Source organism: Theropithecus gelada, chromosome 3, assembly GCF_003255815.1.
Source record: "Theropithecus gelada isolate Dixy chromosome 3, Tgel_1.0, whole genome shotgun sequence".
NCBI lineage: Eukaryota > Metazoa > Chordata > Mammalia > Primates > Cercopithecidae > Theropithecus > Theropithecus gelada.
Genome location: NC_037670.1, coordinates 18,371,921 through 18,394,925, shown reverse-complemented (window position 1 = coordinate 18,394,925; position 23,005 = coordinate 18,371,921). Strand labels below are relative to the sequence as shown.

Genomic DNA, 23,005 nt, shown 5'->3' with positions numbered 1-23,005 from the left:
CAAGGAGGAAGGGCCGGTGCCTATGCAGTTGAAGCCCTGGAGTCCGAGGAGGAGAGAAGCAGAAAGAAGGGTCCATGTGGAGAGCAGCCCCCGCAGTGTGGGAGTTGACTGTGAATCTGTGGGATGGGGCAGGGCTCTGTATTCCCAGGGCAAGGCCACCACAGGCTCACCAGAGAGAAGCTGCTGGAGGATTAAGAGTGGAGCCCCCACTCCAGCCCCCACACTGACATCCAGCCGAGACCCCCTACAGCCTGGCACCAAATGAGTAAGGACCAGACTAGAGTGAGACCCGCCCATATGGTCACATATGGTCTTACGTGACCTAGTCACCAAGTAACCCATTTTAAAGGTTAGTTGTCTCACGAGTCGATTACAGAAGAACAAGGACGCGTCTTTGATATTTACCTGCTCCTTTACCTTCCCCCATGCCCTCTACTCCTTCCAGCAGGTCAGGGCCCACGTGGCCTCATCCTAGTCAACCTAAAGCACATCCGTGCACGTTGCGTGCATTCTGGCTTGGCGTACACAATGGAGCGATCTGCCAGGCAAATTATGTGCACAGCCATGAAGTATAACCTGGGATTGGACCTGAGAACAGCTGCCTATGTCAATGCCATTGAGAAAGTCTTCAAAGTGTACAATGAAGCTGGTGTGACCTTCACATAGATGGATCGTGGCTGACTTCCTCACTACCCTCTTCACCTGTAACTTCTGCAGACCTATCACAAGTTTACATGTAACCACAGAAATCCCTTTCTCTCCTGACTCAGTAATAATGGATACCATTCTCAACAAGTCATTCCAAATCAGCCCCTGAAGGAAAAAGAAATTAAGGTTAGGGGATCCTGTACAAGCTGAGTGTGAAAGTAGAAATCACCTACACCAGAGAGCCATTTTGGTATTTTGCCTTTAAATGAAAAGTCTCCTCCATCTGGCTGTGCAGCCTTGCTCTGTGGCTTTTCCCATCACAATCAGTGCTATTACTGGGGAAGGGACAGTCAAGAGCAGTCAGTTGCTTATTTTGCTCTGGACGAGTCTGGGACACGCTGTAACTTTAACACATTTAAGAAGTAGGTGTGTGGCCTTTTCAGAAGGTGGCATGGTCCTCTAGTGAGTTCTTAGCATTTTATATCAGCAAAATAACTCAATTTTGCAGGTTGCAAACAAATATAAAAGCTGTTTCTGTTTATGAATTCTATTCTTTTAGAATAAAGTAAGTACATGCTGCTGTAATAAAATTGCCTTTAATCACTTAAAAAAAAAAAGGAACATATGGTCACCATGGCTGCACCAATTCTCTTGGTTTTTAAGTGTGATAATGAACTATAGCAGTGAAAGGAGTTGCCTGTGACAGGATTGAACTTGTGGCCTCACCCGGCTTGTCCCTAGGCCTTAAGGTCACTCCCACCACATGGCCACCGATCGGCTCTGGATCCATAGACTTGTAAGTTCTGTCCACAGCTCTGAGACCCCACTTGGTCTTCAGCCTGGGAGGGGATTTCATTAACGTGGTGTCTGAGTTGTCCAAAGGCTCTGTGGCAGGAATCACCTGTATCCACCACCAGCAGGCACAGGAGGACCCACACAGGAGCAGAGGGTGCCCCTGGGAGCTGCCTGGGATGGAGGGAGTAGCTCTGCCCTGAGAGACAGCTCATCCCCTACCATGTGACACCACCGTAGAATAAAGCGCTGTGGCCAATCCATCAAGAGAACAGAGCTGGAGTGTGAGGAGGAACGTGCCACCCACAGTCCTGCCCGCTGCTTCCCAAGTGCAGGAGCATCCTGGAATTTCACCCCAGCTCCTCACTTTCCCCACGCTGCCTCTGCAGAGGTGAGACTGATCAGACCCTCAGTGTGGGAGAGGAACCAGTGTGGGAGAGGAACCAGAGTAGCTCAGACCCCCTCTGTGATGGGTCCTCCTGGGCTCCGTCTGCAGAGGAGGTGGCCTGTGGCCACTAGTGCTTCTCGTGTGAAGTGGGCTCTTCTGAGGTGTGGTGTCAGGAAGCCCACTGTGGTCACACGCCTGAGCCATGCTCTGCAGAGGCCGACGTGGCCGATGTTTTCATCCATCTTCTCCGTCCCAGCTGGTTCAGGACTTCAGGATGAGTCACGTATTGAACCCTGAGACCAATATAATTTGGCACAGTGGGAACGACCACGGATTCCAGAGTGAAACTAAGCAGTCCAGATCCCTGCGTCTCTGCAGTGGCACGGACACGCATCCATCATGCAAATGATCTAGGACTTGCATGATCTGTAAAATGGGGTATCGGCCACCCCGAATGCTGGCAAAGATGAATGAGATAACCCCGTAAGATGCCAATCACAGCCTGGCACAGCGCTAGACCTCTGTGCATTATTGTTCCCCCAATAATCATCATTATTATTCCACAATATGGAGCCCAGTAGCTTGGCTCTCGTTACTCGGGAAGACCCTGATGATGACTGAGCTTCTCAGTCGAAACGGGGCCCCTGGTGCAGTGATTGTGACTGTGCTTGTGTTGAGTTCCAGATGGCATTTACAACAAGGGGACCTTGAACATCCATGAGGCGGGCCCCTGGCCTCACTGACAGCCCTTCACCAGCCACCCCCGGCTCTGTTTCCAGGAAACACATGGTCTGCTGAGTTGCGGGAGTCCCCAGCTCAGAGTTTCCTGAACTGAGTAACCTCAACAAGAAAACCCAGAAAGATCAACAGGAGAGGGCAGAGGAGGAGACACCAGGGGGCTTGCTGACCAGACAACTGTGGCCTGCCCTGGCTCCATGCTGCGTCCCCACCACCTGCTGCCCACCCAGGGCTGTAGGACCTCCTGCTGCCACCTGGCCACCACCACCCCCGCCCCCACCGCGCAGCTGTGCTGTGCCGGCCCCTGTGTGAGGCGTCCACTTCCTGCCAGCTGGCCTGCTGCATGCTCAGGTCAGGCCTGTGAGTGGCCGCCTCCTGCCGGTCCTCCAGGTGCTGCCAGCCCTCCTGCCCCTTCCCTGGCCTGCAGACCTGTGACCTGCCACACCGGCCTGCTGCTGACGGATTATCCTGATAATCGGCTCTCTGCTATTATTTACCAAAAGCCTTTCGCTTTGTCCTGTTATCACAATCCCCCTGCACTTCTCAGTCCCCAGTGACGAATCCATCTCCCGCCGTGGCTGGAATTTCCCCTGAACGTTCTTGTCCAGGAAGGCTTAGTTCCCTGTCAAAAATACGTCTCTCTGCTCCTCAACACTGGGTCTTTTTAAAAATTTCCCCGAAGCTGTTTCTCACTGTCCTTTGCCTTCCTGACCAAGACAATGTCAGCGCAGGGTCCTGTCCTGGGTCACTGCTCAGAGGTGGAGCGTGGCCCTGGGATGTCAGGAAGCCGCTCTGGGAAAAGCTGTGGCTGAAACTGCTGAGTCCAAAATGGGTGTTTCCTTCCCAGTGGTTTCAGATGAGGACCTCTCACCCAGGGCTCTTTTGGAGCCTGGAAACCAAGCCTCAGGACAAAGGACTGCGGAAAGGAGAAGGCTGAGCCTGGGGAACCTGGTGGCTGACTTCGGGTGTCAGAAGGGCTTTTCCCCAGCACGCATTTCCCCAGAGGCTGGATTGGGGCCAGTGAGCCAGTGTGACAGGGAAGCAGATTTCAGCTCAACAGGAGGAAGAGTCCCCTAAAAGCCAGGGCTCCCAGTGACATACTTGGAGCCTGGTGATTACTCAGCTTCTGGGTGCTGAGGGCTCTGAACGGCAGGCACACTTCTCCCACCGTGTCATGCCAGACAAAACCGGAATGGCCCATGTGTCCGTCAGCCGGTGGATGGACAAACAGCCTGACGCAGCAGTACAGTGCAATCCACACCAGCACTGAGGGCGGCATTCTTACGCACGATGTCAACAGGAACGCGTCGTAGAAACACCGCGCGGGGTGGGAGAGGCTGGCACAGGAGGACTTGCTGTATGACGCCATCTAAATGAGTTCTAGCCGGGCGCGGTGGCTCAAGCCTGTAATCCCAGCACTTTGGGAGGCCGAGACGGGCGGATCACAAGGTCAGGAGATCGAGACCATCCTGGCTAACACGGTGAAACCCCATCTCTACTAAAAAATACAAAAAACTAGCCGGGCGAGGTGGCGGGCGCCTGTAGTCCCAGCTACTCAGGAGGCTGAGGCAGGAGAATGGCGTGAACCCGGGAGGCGGAGCTTGCAGTGAGCCGAGATCGCACCACTGCACTCCAGGCTGGGCGACAAAGCAAGACTCTGTCTCAACAAAAAAAAAAAAAAAAAAAAAAAAAAAAAAAAAAAAAAAAAAAAAAATAAATGAGTTCTAAAACAAGGAGAACCCGTTTATGCTTTTAAAAATTCTCAGCAGCGGCCATCTCTGGGGGATTGGGTGAAGTTGACTGGAGAAGGCAAAAGAGTTCTGGAGAGGATGGTCAAGTCCAGGGTCCTGATGGGGTCTGAGAAGCCCACCATCCCCTGGGCCTTGAGGGGGCCTGGGTGACCTGTGTTGATGGATTGGCAAACTTCATCAAATGATACCCTTGAGGTTTGTCTCATTTCACACGCAAAACAAATGCTGAACTCGAGTTAATGCACGTTGCTGAACTGTGTGAGTGAAGTGCACGGTTGCTGCACCCCCTGCAGTGCATGTGAAATAAAATGTACTGACAGAGGCCGGCTCGGGGGTGAGTATCCGATCAAGCAGAGTGACTGCCGTGCCAGGTGCAGATCCAGGGCCAGGCGCGTGGATGCCCACTGTTTAATTTTTACAACTTTTCTGTATGTTTCCGTTTTTCATAACCAAATGAAAATAAAGATCGTTTTTAAAAAGTAGTTAAGAAGATGAAAATAGTAAATGTTTTCATAAAAAGTAGACACACACGGGATCTCTGCTTTGGAGAACTGGGGTACGGTCAGAGGGAAGTGGGGTACACTCAGAGAACTGGGGTACCCAGCATTCAAGGAGAATAACGGTGGACCGTGGGTCAGCCAGATGTCCCAGAAGCAGCAGGACAGTCATGAGGAAGCCAACACTCAAACAGCATGGCTGCCCCAGGGCAGGATGGCAGACCCAGCCCACCATTCCCGTTTCCACCTTCTCAAGACCACCACAGGGGAAGGGAAATGAGTTTACCAAGGATGAGGGACTCCAGCAATGAAAAGGAAAGAGAGGGGTGTGTGTGGACTGCTGGCCAGGGCAGAGGTGGGACCCACCTGCTCGGGAGCCCCATGCAGCTCTGCTTCCCAGCGAGCACAGCAGAAGGAGAGTGGGGAGGGCTGCAGTGGAGAGGGAAACTGAAGGTGTGAGCACGGCACCCTCTGGCCAGGCCCCCCAAGGCCCTGAGGGTCACCAGGCACAATTCTCTCATGCTGGCCTTGGGCTTCCATCGCTTTTACTCCAAAGTGATGCCGGCAATGGATGGACCTGCGCCCCAAGCATAGAGCACCAGGCCAACCTCCCCACTTAAGTGGGGGCTCCTCCAGCAGCAAACAGACCACATATACAGCAGGAGAGGAGCCCAGGCAGCCCGGGACCACCCTCGCCCCAGCCAGGAGGGAAGCCGAGACCACCCCTCCCCCGAGCTGGGAGGGAAGCCGGAACCACCCCTCACCCCAACCAGGAGAGAAGCCGGCAGCACAAAAAGCAAGACCAAGATAAACTAACATATCACGGCACCCAGGGGAAACCAACGGTTTAAGGAACTTAAAAAATCCTAAATACACTCAGACATTCAGGAAGATGTTACATCTATCAAACAAGAACAAGATGCTTTGAAAATGAACAATTAGAACAATGATCCCCAAAATGTCATAGATATTAAACATCTCATTCATATCTAAAATTAAACAGAGAGGCTTAAAGGTGACTGTATTAGGGTTCCCTTAGAGGGACAGAACTAATAGAATATATATATATGTGTGTGTGTGTGTGTGTGAATATATATGAATAAAATGAATGGAAAAATCCTAGATATGTCCTGTTGAAATTATATAACATCAAAGATAACAAGTGGTTCCCATGAGCTTCCAGAAAATCAAACAAACAAACAAACAAACAAAGTCACCCACAAGCAATATATATACACACACATATATATATGGGGGTGGGTTACTAAGTATTAACTAACAGGATCACAAAGTCTCACCACAGGCCATCTGCAAGCTGAGGAGCAGAGATCCAGTCCGAGTCCCAGAACTGAAGAACTTGGAGTCCAATGTTCGAGGGCAGGAAGCATCTAGCACGGCAGAAAGATGGAGGCTGGGAGGCTAGGCCAGTCTCGCCTTTTCACGTTTTTTCTGTCTGCTTTATATTCGCTGGCAGCTGATTAGATGGTGCCCACCCCATTAAGGGTGAGTCCGCCTTCCCCAGTCCACTGACTCCAATGCTAATCTCCTTTGGCAACGCCCTCACAGACACACCCAGGATCAATGCTTTGTATCCTTCAGTCCGATCAAGTTGACACTCGGTATTAACCATCACCATGAGGTTGAGAAATCCCTCCGATTTGGAACAAAACATCAAAGAGATAAAAAATATGAGGAAAAATTACCATAAATGACTGATCTAGTGAAAGCAATCCCTGATGTGTGGGAGTCCCAAAAAGCAGGACAGTGAGATTGATGAGAGGATGCACATAAACCCCTAAAGAGGAGCATTTCCCAAGGTTAAAGACACAGTCTTCAGGCCGAAAAGAACCAAGTGATGCCAAGAAAATGAATGGAAAAATCCTAGATACGTCCTGTTGAAATTATATAACATCAAAGATAACAAGTGGTTCCCATGAGCTTCCAGAAAATCAAACAAACAAAGTCACCCACAAGCAATAAAAATCAGATTAGCATCAGACATCTCATCAGCAACACCGAATGCTATGGACTCACAGAACAACACTCACAATGTCCAGGAGGTCAACATTCAGCCCACGCTTCCAAAGATGAGCATGCTCTAAAGAAACAGGTTAAGCAGAAGATAAACAGTTCTTAAGATAAGCAATAAACGTGACATCTAATTATTAACCATAAAACTATTAAGTAAGCATATGCGTTTTTCTAAGACTCAGTAGCATGTATTTTATCCTCTGGGTGTGCGGTCATTTGCCTTTCTACATTTTTGTTTGTCTGTTTGTTTATAGAGATGGGTGGTCTTGCCATGTTGCCAGTCTAGCATCAAGCTTCTGGGCTCAAGTGATCCTTCCACCTCAGCCTCTCAAGGAGCTGGGCCTACAGGTATGTACCATCATGCCAGGCTCTTTTCAAAATATTTTAAAGTAGTGGAAATATTTTTTCAATATTTGACCTAGATGTCAAGTCTTTTTGTCAAACAGAGTAAAACACAGCTTCTCTAATTTAAAGTGGGATGGAGAATCCTGACACCTGCCAGTTTGTCCTCCTCCCCTCCCTTCCCTTCATCTCCCCTCGCCTCCTCTCCCCTTCTCTCCTCTCTCCCCACTTCTCTCTCTCTCCCCCGCTCACCCCCTTGCCTAGGTAGCATCTGAGATGTCTCTTAAGAACATGATTTTACAACGTTGTTGCTTTGAGTCCCTCTCTCTCTCCAAGCTTCAAGAGATTATGGAATTAGCATGTGCCTCATTAGGTGCCAGGGAACAGAGCTGACAGCAAACAATGGCACTCACCCCTATGTCTCTCAAATAAAACTGTTAACACCATACCATGTGTCAGCCATTACTTACATCTGACTTTCTCTATAATAAGCTTATTTTTTTAAGAATCCTTATGTCCCCATCTATACACTAAGACCCTAAAAACTGAGAGACAGAACAACATCAAGGACCTATTTTTCCATATTGTGCTAACTGCAAAAATGCATGAGGACATTATGTATGGATAAAAGACTCAACTCATCAAAGGTATGAGAATTAGAAACATATATGCACCATACAAAGAGTCCCCAACATACATGAAGCAAACATTGACAGAATTCAAGTGAGAAATAGACAGTTCTACAATAGTTGGGGACTTTAATATTTCATTTTCAATAATGAACAGAACATCTAGTCAGAAGGTCAATAGGAAATAGAGAACTGAACCCACTATAAACCAGTTACTCACAAAAGACATGTATAGGACACTTCACCCAACAACAGCTTTACTGGTGAATATCACCACACATTTTTTTTAAATTTAACAAAAACCTCCTCAATCTGTGAAAGAAAAAAATAGAAGGACCACTTTCTAACTCACCTATGAAGCCAACATTATGCTGATACCAAACCCACATAAGACATCAAAAGAAAAGAAAATCACAGACGAACATGCCTTTTAAATACAGATGCAAAAATTCTCAACAAAATACTAGCAAAGTGATTCCAACAGCATATTAAAAGGATTATATACCATGACCAAGTTGGATTTATCCCAGGAATGCAAAGATAGTTCCAGATTAAAAATAATCAATGTAGTATACCACACGAACAGAATGAAGTGGAAAAAAAAACACATGATCTCAATTAACAAAGAAAAGGCTTTGACAAAGTCCAACACCATTTCATGATTTTAAAACACTCAGAAAACTAGGAATAGAAGTGAATTTCCTCAACATACTAAACAGCATTTATGAAAAACTCACAGCTTGCAACATGCTCGACAGTGAAAGACTGAAAGCTTTCCCCCTAAGATTAGGAACAAGACAGTATGTCCCTTTTCACCACCAATATTCAACATTGTACTGGAAGTTCTAGCCAGAGCTATTAAACAAGAATAATAAATAAATAAATGTCATCAAAATTGGAAAGGAAGAAGCAAAATTATTTCTATTCACAGGCGACATGATTTTGTCTATAGAAAATCCCAAAGAATCCACAAGATAGCTACTAGAGCTTTATTAAAGGATTTACCAAAGTTTCAGGGTACAAGATCAATATACAAAAATCATACATGTTTCTATACACCAGCAATGAACAATCTGAAAAGGAAATGAAGAAAAACAATTCCATTTCAATGGCATCCAAAAGAATAAAATACCTAGTAACAAATATAACCAAGGAGATAAGAGACCTGTACAATAACTATAAAACATTGATGAAAGAATTAAAGAAGACCTAAATAAATGGAAAGATATCCACGTTCATGGATCAGAAGACTTCATGTTGTTAAAATGGCATTACTACCCAAAGAAATCTATAGATTCAATGCAGTCCTTATCAAAATTTCAAGTCTTTTTTTTTTTTCCAGAAATGAAAAAGCTGATCTTCAAGCACATACAGATTATAGGAGCTCAGAATAGCCAAAACAATCTTGAAAAAGAGGGACAAATTTGGAGGATTCACACTTTCTAATTTCAAAACTTACTACAAAGCTACAGTAATCAAAACAGTGTGGTACTGGCCTAAGAATAGACATATAGACCAATAGAATAGAACTCAAAGTTCAGAAATAAACTCATACATTTATGGTCAATTGATTTTCAACAACAGTGTCAAGATAATTCAATGAGAAAAGAATAATCTCTTCAACAAATGGTGCTAGGAAAACTAGATTTCCAGATGGGAAAGAATGAAGTTGGGCCCTTACCTAATATCATATACAAAAATTAACTCAAAATGGATCAATGCCCTAAATATAGTAGCTGAAACCATCAAAATCTTAGAAGAAAAGATGGGAGAAATGCTTTATGATCTTGGATTTGACACTGGGTTCTTAGATATTACACAAGAAGCACCAGCAACAAAAGAAAAAATAAATTGAACTTCACCGAAATTTAAAACTTTTTTGAATGAGAGAACACTGTCAAGAAAGTGAAAAGACAATCTACAGAATGAAAGAAAATATTTGCAAATCATACATCTGACTGTGACTCAACAACAGAAAGACAACCCAACTAAAAAATAGGCAAAGGACTGAGTAGACACTTCTCCAGTGAAGGTATGCAAATGGCCAATAAGTACATGAAAAGATGCTCAACAGTATTACTCATTAGGAAAATGGAAATCAAAACCACAATGAGATGCTACTTCACACCTACCAGGATGGCTGTAATTCTTTTTTAAAAAAAGGAAAATAACAAGTGTTGACAAAGATGTGGAGAAACTGGAACCCTCATACGTTACCAGTGGGAATGTAGAATAGTGCAACCACTATGGAAACATTTTGGCGGTTCCTCAAAAGTTAAACATAGAATTACCACGTGGCTCAGGAAATAAGGAGTACCCAAAAGAACTAAAAATGAGTAAATAAATAAAAAGAGAGAGGCTCAAATAGATCCTTGTATGTCTACATTCTTTGCAGCATTATTCATAATAGCCAAAAGGTATGAATAACCCAAGTATCTACCAACAGATGAATGGATGAATGGATTCACACTTCCCAATTTTAAAACCTACTGCAAAGCTACATTAATCAAAACAGTGCGGTAGTAGCATAAGGATAGACACAAAGAGCAATGGAATCTAAGAGTCCAGAAATAAAGCTATTCATTCATGGTCAACCAATTTTCAACAAGAGTGCCAAGACCATTCAATGGAGAAGGAATCATCTCTTCCCCAAATGGTGCTGGGAAAACTAGATTTCCACATGAAAAGAAACATGTGGTATATCCATATGAAGGAATATTAATTATCCATAAAAATGAAAGAAGTCCTGACACATACTACAACACAGATAAACATTGGAAACATTGTGCCAAGTGAAATAAGTCAGTCACAAAAAAACAAATATTGTTTGATTTCTCTTACATGAAATATCTAGAACAGGCAACTTCACAGAAACAGAAGGTAGAATAGAAGTGACCAGTGACAGTGGGGAGAAGGAAATGGGGAGTGACTGTTTAATGGGGACAGAGTTTCAGTTCGGCAAGAAGAAACAGTCCTGGAGGTGAACGGTGGTGGTGGTTGCACAGCACTGTGAATGTACTTAACCCACAGAATTGTTCACTTAAAAATGGTTAAAATGGTAAATTTTATGCTATGCATATTTTACCACAATGTTTAAAAGATAAAAATAGTTCAAATGACTATTTTATGTTATATATATTTTATCATGATAAAACATTTTTAAAGGCAGTCAAATGGAAGAATATGCAGTTTTGGCACACATGTATTGATAAAGTAATAATATACAACAATTATTGCTTGCCTATAATGAAAAGAACGCACACAAGGCTGCAGCTTGTTGACTTCCCTCTCTCCTTCCCATCCAGCACTCACTTCCCACCCAGACACTCACTCCCTCCTTCCCATCCAGCACCCAGATACTCACTCACTCACTCCCTCCTTCCCATCCAGCACCCAGATACTCACTCCCTCCCTCCCTCCTTCCCATCCAGCACCCAGATACTCACTCACTCCCTCCCTCCTTCCCATCCAGCACCCAGACACTCCCTCCCTCCCTCCTTCCCATCCAGCACCCAGATACTCACTCACTCCCTCCCTCCTTCCCATCCAGTACCCAGACACTCCCTCCCTCCCTCTTTCCCATCCAGCACCCAGATACTCACTCACTCACTCCTTCCCATCCCGTACCCAGACATTCACTCCCTCCTTCCCATCCAGCACCCAGACACTCCCTCCCTCCCTCTGCTCAGGCCAGAAGTCCAGCTGCTGCCAGGCATGTCCCCCGGGACCACTGTGAGTCCCCACCTCTCCCACTACTGGTCCCTCGGCTGCTCTAATGTGTATCTTCCTTGGATATGCGTGCACAGCCTCTCCTCCCCTAAGCCCTGGGGGCTCCTGCTAAGCTCCAGGTGAACTTGCCTCCACCCACTGCCCCTGCTCTTCTGGACCACTTCCCACATTCCAGGCCCCTGTGATCTCGCTTCCTTGGAAGCTGCTGTGCCTCGTTTGCCATTCTAGGACCATGCTTGGAAGTCCTAATAAACGCCCTCCACGTGGTCTGGCTGCACTTTGCTCTCTTCTTTGGGTCATTTCTGGTTGAACCACTGGCCAGCCCAACAAGAGGCCAGGACACAGGTGCAGCCTCCTGGGGCCCTCACACCCAGCCTCAGCCCTTCTCCAGGCCCCAACACGCATTAGTCTGGCACTGGTGCCGTCCCCACAGGAATGTACCAGTCCCAGGGAGGGTCAACGGAGCAGCCATCCCCACCCCAGCCCAGCAGGCAAGTCCATCTCTCAGGGACCTGATGGGCGAGTGTCAGAGGTGGTAGCGAGGTCACTCGCAGGCAGAGCCGCCCCCACCATCCGGCATTTCCCCGTGGAGTTGCCACTCCCTGCCGAGTGGGGGCTTACTGGATACAGAGTCCAGGCCCCAGACAGAGAGGACGGTTTGCTCCACCTGCAGCCCAGCCCCTCAGTCCTCACAGGGAGATTCAGAGTCCCGGGGACAAGTGCCCAGGCTCAGCTGCCCAAGCCTGTCCCGCCTCTCCAGCTCCGGAAGCAGCCCAGCTTCCTTCTACTGCCCCTACAACTCCTGTGTCTGAATCGGCCCAGCTTCCTTCTACTGCCCCTACAACTCCCGTGTCTGAAGCGGCCCAGCTTCCTTCTACTGCCCCTACAACTCCCCTGTCTGAAGCCTGCTGCCCAGATCATGAATATCCTGAAGTCTTTTTTTTTAACAGAAAATAGATAAAGCTCCAGCCTGGGCAACAGAGTGAAACCTTGTGTCCATTAAAAATAAAAAGGCCGGCCGGGCGCGGTGGCTCAAGCCTGTAATCCCAGCACTTTGGGAGGCCGAGACGGGCGGATCACGAGGTCAGGAGATCGAGACCATCCTGGCTAACCCGGTGAAACCCCGTCTCTACTAAAAAAATACAAAAAACTAGCCGGGCGAGGTGGCGGCGCCTGTAGTCCCAGCTACTCGGGAGGCTGAGGCAGGAGAATGGCGTAAACCCGGGAGGCGGAGCTTGTAGTGAGCTGAGATCCGGTCACTGCACTCCAGCCTGGGCGACAGAGCGAGACTCCGTCTCAAAAAAAAAAATAAAAAAAAAATAAAAAGGCCAGGCATGTGGCTCAGGCCTGTAGTCCCAGCACTTTGGGAGACCGAGGTGGGAAGACACTTGAGCCCAGCAGTTCGAGACCAGCCTGGCCAACATAGTGAGACCTTGTCTCTAAAAATGCAAAAATTAGCAGGGCATCATGGCATGCGCCTGTGGTCCCAGCTACCCGGGAGGCTGAGGCAGAAGAATCACTTGAGCCGGGAGGCGGAGGCTGCAGTGAGCCGAGATTGTACCACTGCACTCCAGCCTGGGCGACAGAGTGAGACCCTATCTCAAAAAATTAATTAATTAATTAAAATAAAAAATAAATAGCTGGGCATGGTGGCATGAACCTGTCATCCCAGCTACTCAGGAGGCTGAGGTGGGAGGATCACTTGAGCCTGGGATATCAAGGCTGCAGTGAGCTATGATTGAGCCACTGCACTCTAGCCTGGGTGAGAGTGAGACCCTGTCTCAAAAAAAAAAAAAAAAAAAAAAAATTAAGAAAGCAAAAGGATGCAGCCGAAGGCCCCTCCCTCCTGATCGCAGCCTCTGACGCAGTGCTGCCTTGCACCTGCCAGAGGAAGCGGCTCCTGGCGATCCCATCTCACTCCCAGCTCCTCCATCACACCGTTCTTCCCTTCCCTCTTCCCGCATCTGGCCAAGAACTGCGGTGCTGAGGTCGCTGTCCCTCTGTCCCTCACTCTGCCTGCTGGCCCCTGCTGCACCTGGCCCTGTAACACCGTCTCCCTGGGCTTCTGGGCTGCGTCTGTCTCAGCTCCTGCGCCCATTCCTCTGACTTTCCTCTATGTGTGTTCTCTCCCTTCCCCCAACCTCCAGGCCTCCATCCAGGTGCCTCCCCTGGGCTCCCAGCCACGCTTACGGCGGCCTCCAGATGTGCCCCAAGACTGAAGGGAAGCTGCACCTGGGCACATGTGAAGCTGAGCTAGCACCTTCCTCCAAACTGCCCTCTCCCCTGACCGGCTGGGGCAGCTGGACTCCACCCCATCCCCTACCCTGCCATCTTCACTGAGCTGCCAGATATCTTCAGGGTCTGCCCTGCCTCTCCCCACCACCATTTCTTTAGCTTAGGGTGACTTTGGCCCCTGATTTGCTCAACAGCTCTGGGCCAGCAGGGCTGTCAACAGCCATGTCCACAGGTGAGAGCATCCTAGGAGACGCCCATGCTTTGAGAGCGCCCCGTGACAACAGAGATTCCTCTACAGAATTTATTTTTGGAAGAAAGCATGTTCTTTGTCCAGGAGAAGATGCTGATTTTGGAGAAAGATAGGAAGAAGTTGGTGACTTTAGAAGACACTGTGCCTTTCAGTCCAGGGTTCCACCACCATGACGGACGGCTAGAGAGTGGGAAGCAAAGGGCCGGCGGCAGAAAGGCTGGGGGCCGTGCTGGGTGCCATGTGTGCTTGGCAGGGAGAGCCATTCCACTGTGCTTGCTGGGGCCCCTCCTCTGCCGCCCCCCGGGCAGTCCCTCAGCCCATCCCTGCAGTCCCTCAGTGTTGAATGACCAGAGAGAGGAGGCCAGTCCACACAAGAAGGGCCGAGGGAGCAGGGACTTCCCAGAGCCCCGCCTTGCCAGCCAAACAGCACACAGTGAGCAGGGCCTGGAAGCCCCGGGGGTGCCACATGAGGCTTTCTATTTTGTTAGAACTACACGATATCCATGAAGTCAGTGGTTTGAACCCGCCTTGGGGCTGGGCAGTGGGAACTTCATGGTTAAGGAACTCCCGGGGGCCCTGAAGCCTCAGTCCCGCAGCAGTGTCTGGTCAAACCCACCTACAGCAGTGAAACCTTCCACCTCAGGGCATCCCAGGCTTTCCAGGCTTGAGAGGAAATTCAGGCGTCACTGTTCAGCTCAATACTGCCTCATGGCCAATAAAAACAGTGGCTGACCTTCAGGAAGCCTTCGTGACCTGTTTTGAACCACATAATCCTCACGTGGCCCTGTGGGGTGGGCGGACCATGACCCCATCTTGCAGAAGAGGAAACCGCAGCCCACAGGGTGATCGTCCAAGGTCACACAAGCCAAGTGAGGAGTGAGAGGTGGACAGAGGCAGAAACCAACAGAACACCGGGAAAGAGGGTGTGGTGGCGAAATGATGCTCCCCCAGACGATGTCCCCAGCCTCATCCCTAGAAGCTGTGAATCTGCCCTTATAGTGAGAAAAAGCACTTTGCAGATTGACTACAGGTTGCTGATTAAGATCCTTGAACATTTTTTAAATGGACACATCATCGTTGTACATATCCATACGGTTCCCAGTGATGTTTCCATAGGGACAGCGTGGAGTGGTCAGGTCGGGGGGCCCAGAACTCCCATCACCTCAAACATGGACTGTTTCTGTGGGGAACATTCGATACCTTCCTTCCAGCAACGTGAAACCATATATTCTTGCTGATTTACAGTCATCCTACAGTGCTATCTAGAAGAGCGGTCCCCAACCTTTATGGCACCAGGGACCAGTTTTGCAGAAGACGACTTTTCCATAGACCGGGGAGGGGATGGTTTGGGGATGATTCAAGTGCATTACATTTATTGTGCACTTTTTTCCATTATCACATTGTAATATATAATGAAATAATTATACAACTCACCACCATGTGGAATCAGTGGGAGCCTGAGCTTGTTTTCCTACAACTAGATGGTCCCATCAGGGGGTGAGGGGAGACAGTGGCAGATCATCAGACACTAGATTCTCAGAAGGAGCGACATAGACCCGTCACACGCACAGTTCACAGCAGGGTTCATGCTCCTCTGAGAATCCAGTGCTGCCACTGATCTGGCAGGAGGCGGAGCTCAGGCGGTAATGCTCACCCACCTGCCATTCGCCTCCAGCTGTGCAGCCCAATTCCCAACAGGCCATGGCCGTAGTGGTCTCCGGTACCAGGGTTGGGACCCCCTGCTATAGAACACTAGAACATGTCCCTCCTGACCAGCTGCAATTCCGTGTCCTTCAACAAGTCTCTCCCTATCCTCCCTGCCCTGTCCTTCCAGCCTCCAGCATCTCCTGCCCTGTTGTCCTTCTGTGAGATCCATGTTCCCTGTCTTCTATCTCTGAGCCAAGTTCAGAGCCCTGAGATATGAGATGATCCTGCCTTAGCCAGGAGACCCTAGTGCTGTCACACATGTTCCTATGAGAGGGAGGCAGAGAAACCACCCGGGAGATGCGGTGTCCGTGTGAGCACAGGGGCGGAGACTGAAGCAATGCGGGCAGAGGCCACCATCCACCCCACTGAGCAAAAGCTGGAAGAGGAACAAAGGGGCCTCCCTGAGCCTCTGGCGGGGAGCACAGCTCTGCGGACTCCTCGCTCTCTCTCAGTAACACTGCTCCCAGGCATCTGGCCTCCAGAATAACAGAATACATTTCTGTTTTTTAAACCATCAAGTTAGCGATGATTTATTAAAGCAGCCACAAGAAACTCTGCAAATGTATGTGAAGCATTGTATGATCGACGTAACTTGCACAATTTCCGGGTATTCTGGTTTAAAACGTCTTTCAGACGACAGTAATAATGAAATAGCAATCGCGAAATAGAGCCCCAGCCTTCTAATGGGTCAGGTCTAGCCCCTTCAATCCCTGGCAGACGAAGGTGCTCTCAGTCTTCAAGGACCTGACTGCCTCGTCTCCTTGCAGGGCCTCCCTGCCTCGGGCTCCCACCCTCCAGTGGCTGTGGTGTTCCAGCTGCCCCTGTGTGCCCCACAGGCACCTGCTGCCTGCTGCAGTGCAGTCTCCTCGCTCCCTGCCTGCCCACAGGTGGCTGTCTCTGTCCTGCTAGCCCAGGGCCTGGGCAGCCTGAGTGCAGTGGTGCCTGCCCACTGCCTCCTTGAGAGTGGACACCACAACTTTCATTTCTGGCAGAGCATCAGTCACTGTCTTCTGACCACCAGTGAGCAGCCCAGGGGTTGTCCACGGGCCCATGGACAGACGCCTCGGCTTGGCCCCCAGGAAAGGTGCACTGGGCATGAGGGTCTGTGCTCACGCACAATGTGGCAGAAGAAGATGCAGAAGCAGCGCCAACCACCTCCTCGGCGGGCAGCAGAGGCTAAAGCCAAGCCCACGAGGCCTCCAGAGCCCCCAGCCTGCGATGTGCAGTGCGGCCACACACCTGGCTGAGCCCCTGCTGGGCCCGCACCACAGGCGCTATGAGTAGGTATGGCTGGAAGGGACTCACACCTCCGTGTGGCGGCCGCTGCTGAGCCGGATGCCAGCCCACCTGGTCCCCTGCCCACAAACACAATCCCACGACCTGGAGCCCACGTGTCTCAACTGGCAGAAAAATCGCGTGGGCTGCTGGCACCCCAGGCAGCACACAGACATCCAGGGCGCAGCCTGAGGCGGTAACAGTGGGCCGCAGTCACGGGCAGAGCCAGGCCTGGAATCACCACCCTCCCTTCACCTGCAGAGACCTGGTGACAAACACAAATGGAAAGGGCTCCAGGCCCCACAGCGGGGCTCAAGCATGAGCCATTCCGTGAGCTCAGAGTCCAAGTCACCCTGTCACTGGGTCCCCCAAGATGAGAGCCCGGCACCCAAGTGTTCACACTCTGGAGCATGATCTTCCCTACCCACTAAGAAGGCCCAGTCAGGACCTGCCAGCCCAGACCCAGCGCAGCCAGGGTTTTTATGACGGGGGAGCCTCTCCGGGGAAAATAAACCAGCCCTGATGAGAGGTTCCCAAGAGCCGGCTCCAAACACCAACAAGGAAAGAGGAACACTGAGAAGCCTCTTGCTAAGACAACACCCAACACATAGGGATATAAAAGCTCCCAGCCCCGAGCGCCTTGCACTCCCTCCCCGACTCCCTCCCCCACTCCCCGCCCTCACCCACTCCCCCCTGCACTCCCCACTTACCCCTCCCCTACTCCCTCCCCTTCCCCCCACTCCCTCATCCACTCCCCTCTCCACTTCCCCCCATTCCCTCACCCACTCCCCCCACTCCCTCCCCCGCTCCCCCCACTTCCTCACCCACTCCACCACTCCCTCCCCTTCTCCCCCACTCCCTCCCCTTCTCCCCCCCACTCGCTCACCCACTACCCCCACTCCCTCACCCACTCCCTCCACTCCCCCCACCCCCCACTCCTTCACCCACCCCTCCCCCATTTCCTCCCCTTCTCCCCCCACTCCCCCAACTCCCTCTGTCACTTCCTCCCCCATCCCTCCCCTACTCCCCCCTACTCCCTCACCTACTCCCTCCCCCACTCCCCCCTACACCCTCACCCACTCTCTTCCATCTCCCCCAGCTCAACTCCCAGCATGGCCATGTCCACCATGTCCATCTGCTCCAGTGACCTGAGCTATGGCAGCCACGTCTGCTTTCCTGGTTCCTGTGACTCTTGGTCTGACTCTTGGCAGGTGGACGACTGCCCAGAGAGCTGCTGCGAGCCTCCCTGCTGTGCCCCCAGCTGCTGTGCCCCGGCCTCCTGCCTGACCCTGGTCTACACCCCAGTGAGCTGTGTGTCCAGCCCCTGCTGCCAGGCGGCCTGTGAGCCCAGCCCCTGCCAATCAGGCTGCACCAGCTCCTGCACATCCTCGTGCTGCCAGCAGTCTAGCTGCCAGTCGGCTTGCTGCACCTCCTCCCCTTGCCAGCAGGCCTGCTGCGTGCCCATCTGCTGCAAGTCTGTGTGCTGTGTGCCCACCTGCTCTGAGGATTCCTCTTCATGCTGCCAGCAGTCTAGCTGCCAGCCAGCCTGCTGCACCTCCTCCCCATGTCAGCAGGCCTGCTGTGTGCCCATCTGCTCCAAGCCTGTCTGCTGCAAGTCCCTCTGCTGTGTGCCTGTCTGCTCTGGGGCTTCCACTTCATGCTGCCAGCAGTCTAGCTGCCAGCCGGCTTGCTGCACCTCCTCCCCCTGCCAGCAGAGCTGCTGCGTGCCCGTCTGCTGCAAGCCCGTCTGGTGTGTGCCTATATGCTCTGGGGCTTCCTCTCTGTGCTGCCAGCAGTCTACCTACCAGCCAGCTTGCTGCACCACCTCATGCTGCAGACCCTCCTCCTCCGTGTCCCTCCTCTGCCGCCCTGTGTGCAGGCCCAGCTGCTGCATGCCCGTCCCCTCCTGTTGTGTGCCCACCTTCTCCTGCCAGCCCAGCCACTGCTGCCTGGCCTCCTGCATGTCCTGCCTCTGCCGCCCTGTGTGCTCCGCCTGGCCTGCTGAGGCCTCTGCTCAGGCCAGAAGCCCAGCTACTGATGGGCAAGTCCCCTAGGACGAGCCAGGCTCAGGTTCCCCCCAACCTCTCCCACTGGTGACCTCTCAGCACACGCACTAGTACATGCCGCACTAGTACACACCACACTGGTACGCACTGCACTGGTACACACCACACTGGTACACACTGCAGTGTGCAAGTTGGCTGACCTCACACCCCACAGCCATGGCTTACCCATCCACTACCTCCAAGCCAGGCCCAGGCGACCACGAGACAGCCCTCTCCTATTATTGAGGGGCCCCACGTGTTCCCTGGCAGAATAGTCACCCACAGCCACAGGAGGTCCCTGGACCCCCTGCCCTTCTCCTCCAAGCCATCAGCCGCCCTTGCCCACCACGTGCCTCACACAATGAATAAACTGGCCTTCCCTGCGTCTGCGTGCTCCTCTCCTGGCCTAGTGTTCTATTTCATTCTTTCTCTGGCCCTCTGTGCAAACACAGCCCTGGCTTTGGCAACCCTAGCCACGTCGTGGGAGCATTTCTAGTGGTGCTGAGTTCCAGGCTTCCATCCCTGCAGCCCAGGCCTCCTGGATCTGCACCTCCAGGAAGGTCTCGGGGTGACCCTGCTGCAAATCCAGGATTCAGGTGGTGATGTCTCTGGTGGCACATCTGACCAGAGGACTCCTTGGCAGGAGGGGCCTGGTGCCCCCATGCCTCCCTGTCCCTGGTGAGTTTGAGGAACCCTGGGGACAGGGCCCAGATTGGCCTCTGTGCAGGGCCCTCAGCAGGCACAGCTGAAGCTGAGTGTCACTGTGGTCAACCAGCTCCTGGGTGGGGTGGGGTGGGGTGGGGCCTCCCTCTCCCCGGGAGCCCTGGAATTTTATTTAAATGGCCAGCGCCTTCTGTTTGTGCTTGTGAAGGGTAATGCAACACCTTTTCTGTGGCCCCAGGTCTAGCCAGGAGCAGCAGAGGTCAGAGGGAAAGAGGCCAAAGGGTACATGACCTAGGGATCCCACACTATGGGATCTGGGGCCCAAGCTGGCCACTCTTTGGGGGTTTCCTTTGGGGCCAGTGTTTCCAGGATCCCCAAGGGTCCCACACCCAGGCTCACTCCCCATCAGAGCGGCCTCCTCACCTGCTGTCCCCTCCACACCACACCAATGCCACCGCCCAGCTCCTGAGTCCCCCCAGCTGCAGTGGAGCTGGAACAGGGTGGGACTGAGAGGGTTACACAGGGCTGCAATCCCAGGAGGCCCTGAAATCCAGCAAGACGTTCCCAGGACCCTCAGTGCAGGTCTAAGATCACCTGGCCTCTGTCTCCTCTGGAGAGTGTGGGCAGATGCCCTCGACTGGGCCAGCTTTTCCAGTGCCACTCTCCCTGCAAGGTCCCTCAGTGAGAGGAGACCCTCAGTGAGAGGAGGGCCCTCCCGCAATTAGAACAGGGTTGGTGTAAATAGGTTCAGATGGACTGGGTCCTACCATCATCTTCCTAGCCCCTGGGGGTGGGGAGGCAGCTGGGACCCTGCCTCCTGCTTCCCTGGGGTACCCCACCACCACCACCACCACTCTCCAGGGGTCCCTACCATGGAACATGGGGTGAGAGAAGCCAGTTCCCCACTTCCCTGGCTGTTGGGGCCTGAAATTTTCTGTGGCCTGTCAGTCCAGATTTTCCCCCGTCTGTGACATCATGAGCCTCCCTCTAGCCAAGTCCACCCCCAACCCCCAGGGAACCCACACAGTGGGGGGTGGCCCTGACCTGTCAGAGCTGTTGGCCTCCAGCGGCAGGTAAAACCCACGGCCTTCTCGGAACAGGTTTCTCAACACATGAGACAGAACACACCAGACTTCCAAGGGGGACACCTGGATGGAGCTGGTTACCCAGATCGTTCAAAACCAAAGGGCAGCGGCTTGAGAATCTTCCCACCAAGGCTTGGATGAACAAGAGGAGCAGGGGTCTCTCCAGGATGGGCCCACACGAAATTTCCACAAATCTACCACGGGGACCAGAAGCAGAGCCTTGTTGGGTGACAGTGGCAGGTGCTGCCCACTCAGCCGTGCGCTGCCTCCGCACCCATCACTGCGGAGATGTTTTCAGGAGAAAGATGCAGCAGCTCCCACCCAGTCACGGCCCCTGCACGCCATCCATGGACCCTGGATGGAGTCCAGCTGCCTGGGGGGCGCAGTTTAACTACAAAGGAGCCCTGGATGCCGCCCCGCCCAGATACACTGACCTGTTCTCCATGGCCGGCGATGGCCTGTCCCCAACGACTGGTGACCCCTCCCTGGCGCCCCAAGCTCAGCCCCTAACCCCCAGCTGCAGATCGAGGCCTGGTGCGAGCACGGGTTCCCCCAGACCCTTCCCAGTGCCCACCGGCAGCCTAGGCCGGGTAGAGTTGGCAGCACCTCCTCTGTTGCAAGACCAGGCTCTGGTAGAAACCTCAGAAAACATGCACCGGCAAAACCAAGGAAGGGCGGCTGCGTCCCGGGTTCTTCCGCGCAGGTGTGTGTACCCGCAAGCACTGACCCACGCGCACACACCCACGAGCACACACCCATGCGCACACCCACGCTCACACACCCACGCGCATGTACCCATGTACACACCCATGCGCACACCGCTGTCCCCAGCCGTGCAGTACGACCCTCCCGGAGTTCCCGGCTCCGACCCGCATGCAGCACACTCTAAACGCTTCCCACGCAGTCATTTTGCTGCGCTGCGCTTCACCCACTTCTCAGAGGAGGCAACCGAGGTGGAAGTGCCGGTGGGGGGTATTGAGCAGCTCCGGGACTCAGGGGTTGCCCCGCCACCGCTATCCTGCCCCAGCTGCTGGGTCAGGGGCCCGGGAGGGGCTCCCCAGGCTGAACCCGACTGGGTCACCCTAGAAGCGAGGCGAGTTTCTCTTCTGTTTCTCTTCGGCGCCCCCAAGCCCCTGACAGTGCCCAAGGTGCCCATGGGATTGGATTCGCCAGAGTCCCCTATGCAGATCCCACCCAGGGCCAAAGCCACCCCCAAGCCCCACCTTGGTGGGGGCGATGAAAAGTGAGCCATCAAGAGATGGGGTCCCTCCACCCCCAACCCCTCCAAGGACAGAGGTGGGCAGGGAAGCACCCACTTTCACGTCCGTCCCCACCCGACTTTCCTAGTGGAATTGGTGCCCGCATCAGTTGGGGGTTCTGGGAACAGTAAGGCGGGGTCGCCTCCATTTATCAGTTGGGTGGGACCAGGGAGCACCCCTAGCCCCAGCCCAGGCCATCAGGGTGCGAACTTCACTGGAGGCGGATTTGGGATTAGGAGGGGGTGACATCCAGGAGGACTGCACCTGCCCTCCCCACTCCTGCTGCTCCACCCCTGCCCCCACCCCAACACCAAGGTCTCCACCAGGAAGATGGGGGTGGGGAGAGGACGCAGGGTGGAGAGGGTGAGGGGAGAGAGGACGCGGGGTCGGGAGGGTGAGGGGTAATGGTGGAGGCCGAGGCTCTGCAGCTGCGGGGCACAGGGAGGGGCAGAGGAGGGGCATTCAGCTGTGAACCGAGTCCAGACCCATCGGGGCCCTGCGTGTGCGGCTCCTTATCCTGGAAACAGGGAGGCTGGAGACCCTTGGCTTGTCTGGAGCAGAACCCTAGTGTCCAACAGAGTGCATGGGGCTCAGCCCTAAAACTAAACATTCTTTGTTTCCTGATGACCGTGGGGACGCAGTGGGGGATGGGGGGAAACGCCCTGGCCTTATAGTTTAGAATTTTATAAAAGGAAAGGCTTGGCCACTGACAGTTTGCTCTTCAGGAGTCCCAGAGTGACTGACTGGCTCCAGACAGGGAATGAGGGGGTCCTTAACGCTGATATTTGTTTTCCAAGAGACAAAGGTGATGGGTGAGGCAGCTAAGCCTCTATAGGTGGGTGTCATTCATTTCAGAACATGAAGGGATAAATAAACATGATAGAAAAATGCCACAAGCCCTAGGCCCACTGGAGTGGACTGGACAGTCCGTTCCCAGTGGG

The 23,005-nt window shown here is 52.3% G+C and overlaps 2 protein-coding genes across 3 annotated transcripts in view; one reads left to right on the top strand and one right to left on the bottom strand.

Moving 5' to 3' along the window:
- The window catches only part of TSPEAR (thrombospondin type laminin G domain and EAR repeats), a 216,278-nt gene that overhangs the window by 189,552 nt on the left and 3,721 nt on the right, over positions 1-23,005 (bottom strand). The window contains exon 2 of one of the 2 annotated variants that reach the window (XM_025378923.1): positions 6,849-6,910. The exons of the other annotated variant lie outside the window; for it this stretch is intronic. The gene's annotated coding sequence lies outside the window, so the exon portion shown is untranslated. The remainder of the gene's footprint in view (positions 1-6,848; positions 6,911-23,005) is intronic. 2 annotated transcript variants of the gene reach the window in all.
- Positions 18,125-19,066, top strand: LOC112620525 (keratin-associated protein 10-12). The gene is made up of 2 exons (XM_025379247.1): positions 18,125-18,490; positions 18,614-19,066. The coding sequence occupies exons 1-2, from the start codon at positions 18,125-18,127 to the stop codon at positions 19,064-19,066; spliced, it is 819 nt and encodes a 272-aa protein (XP_025235032.1).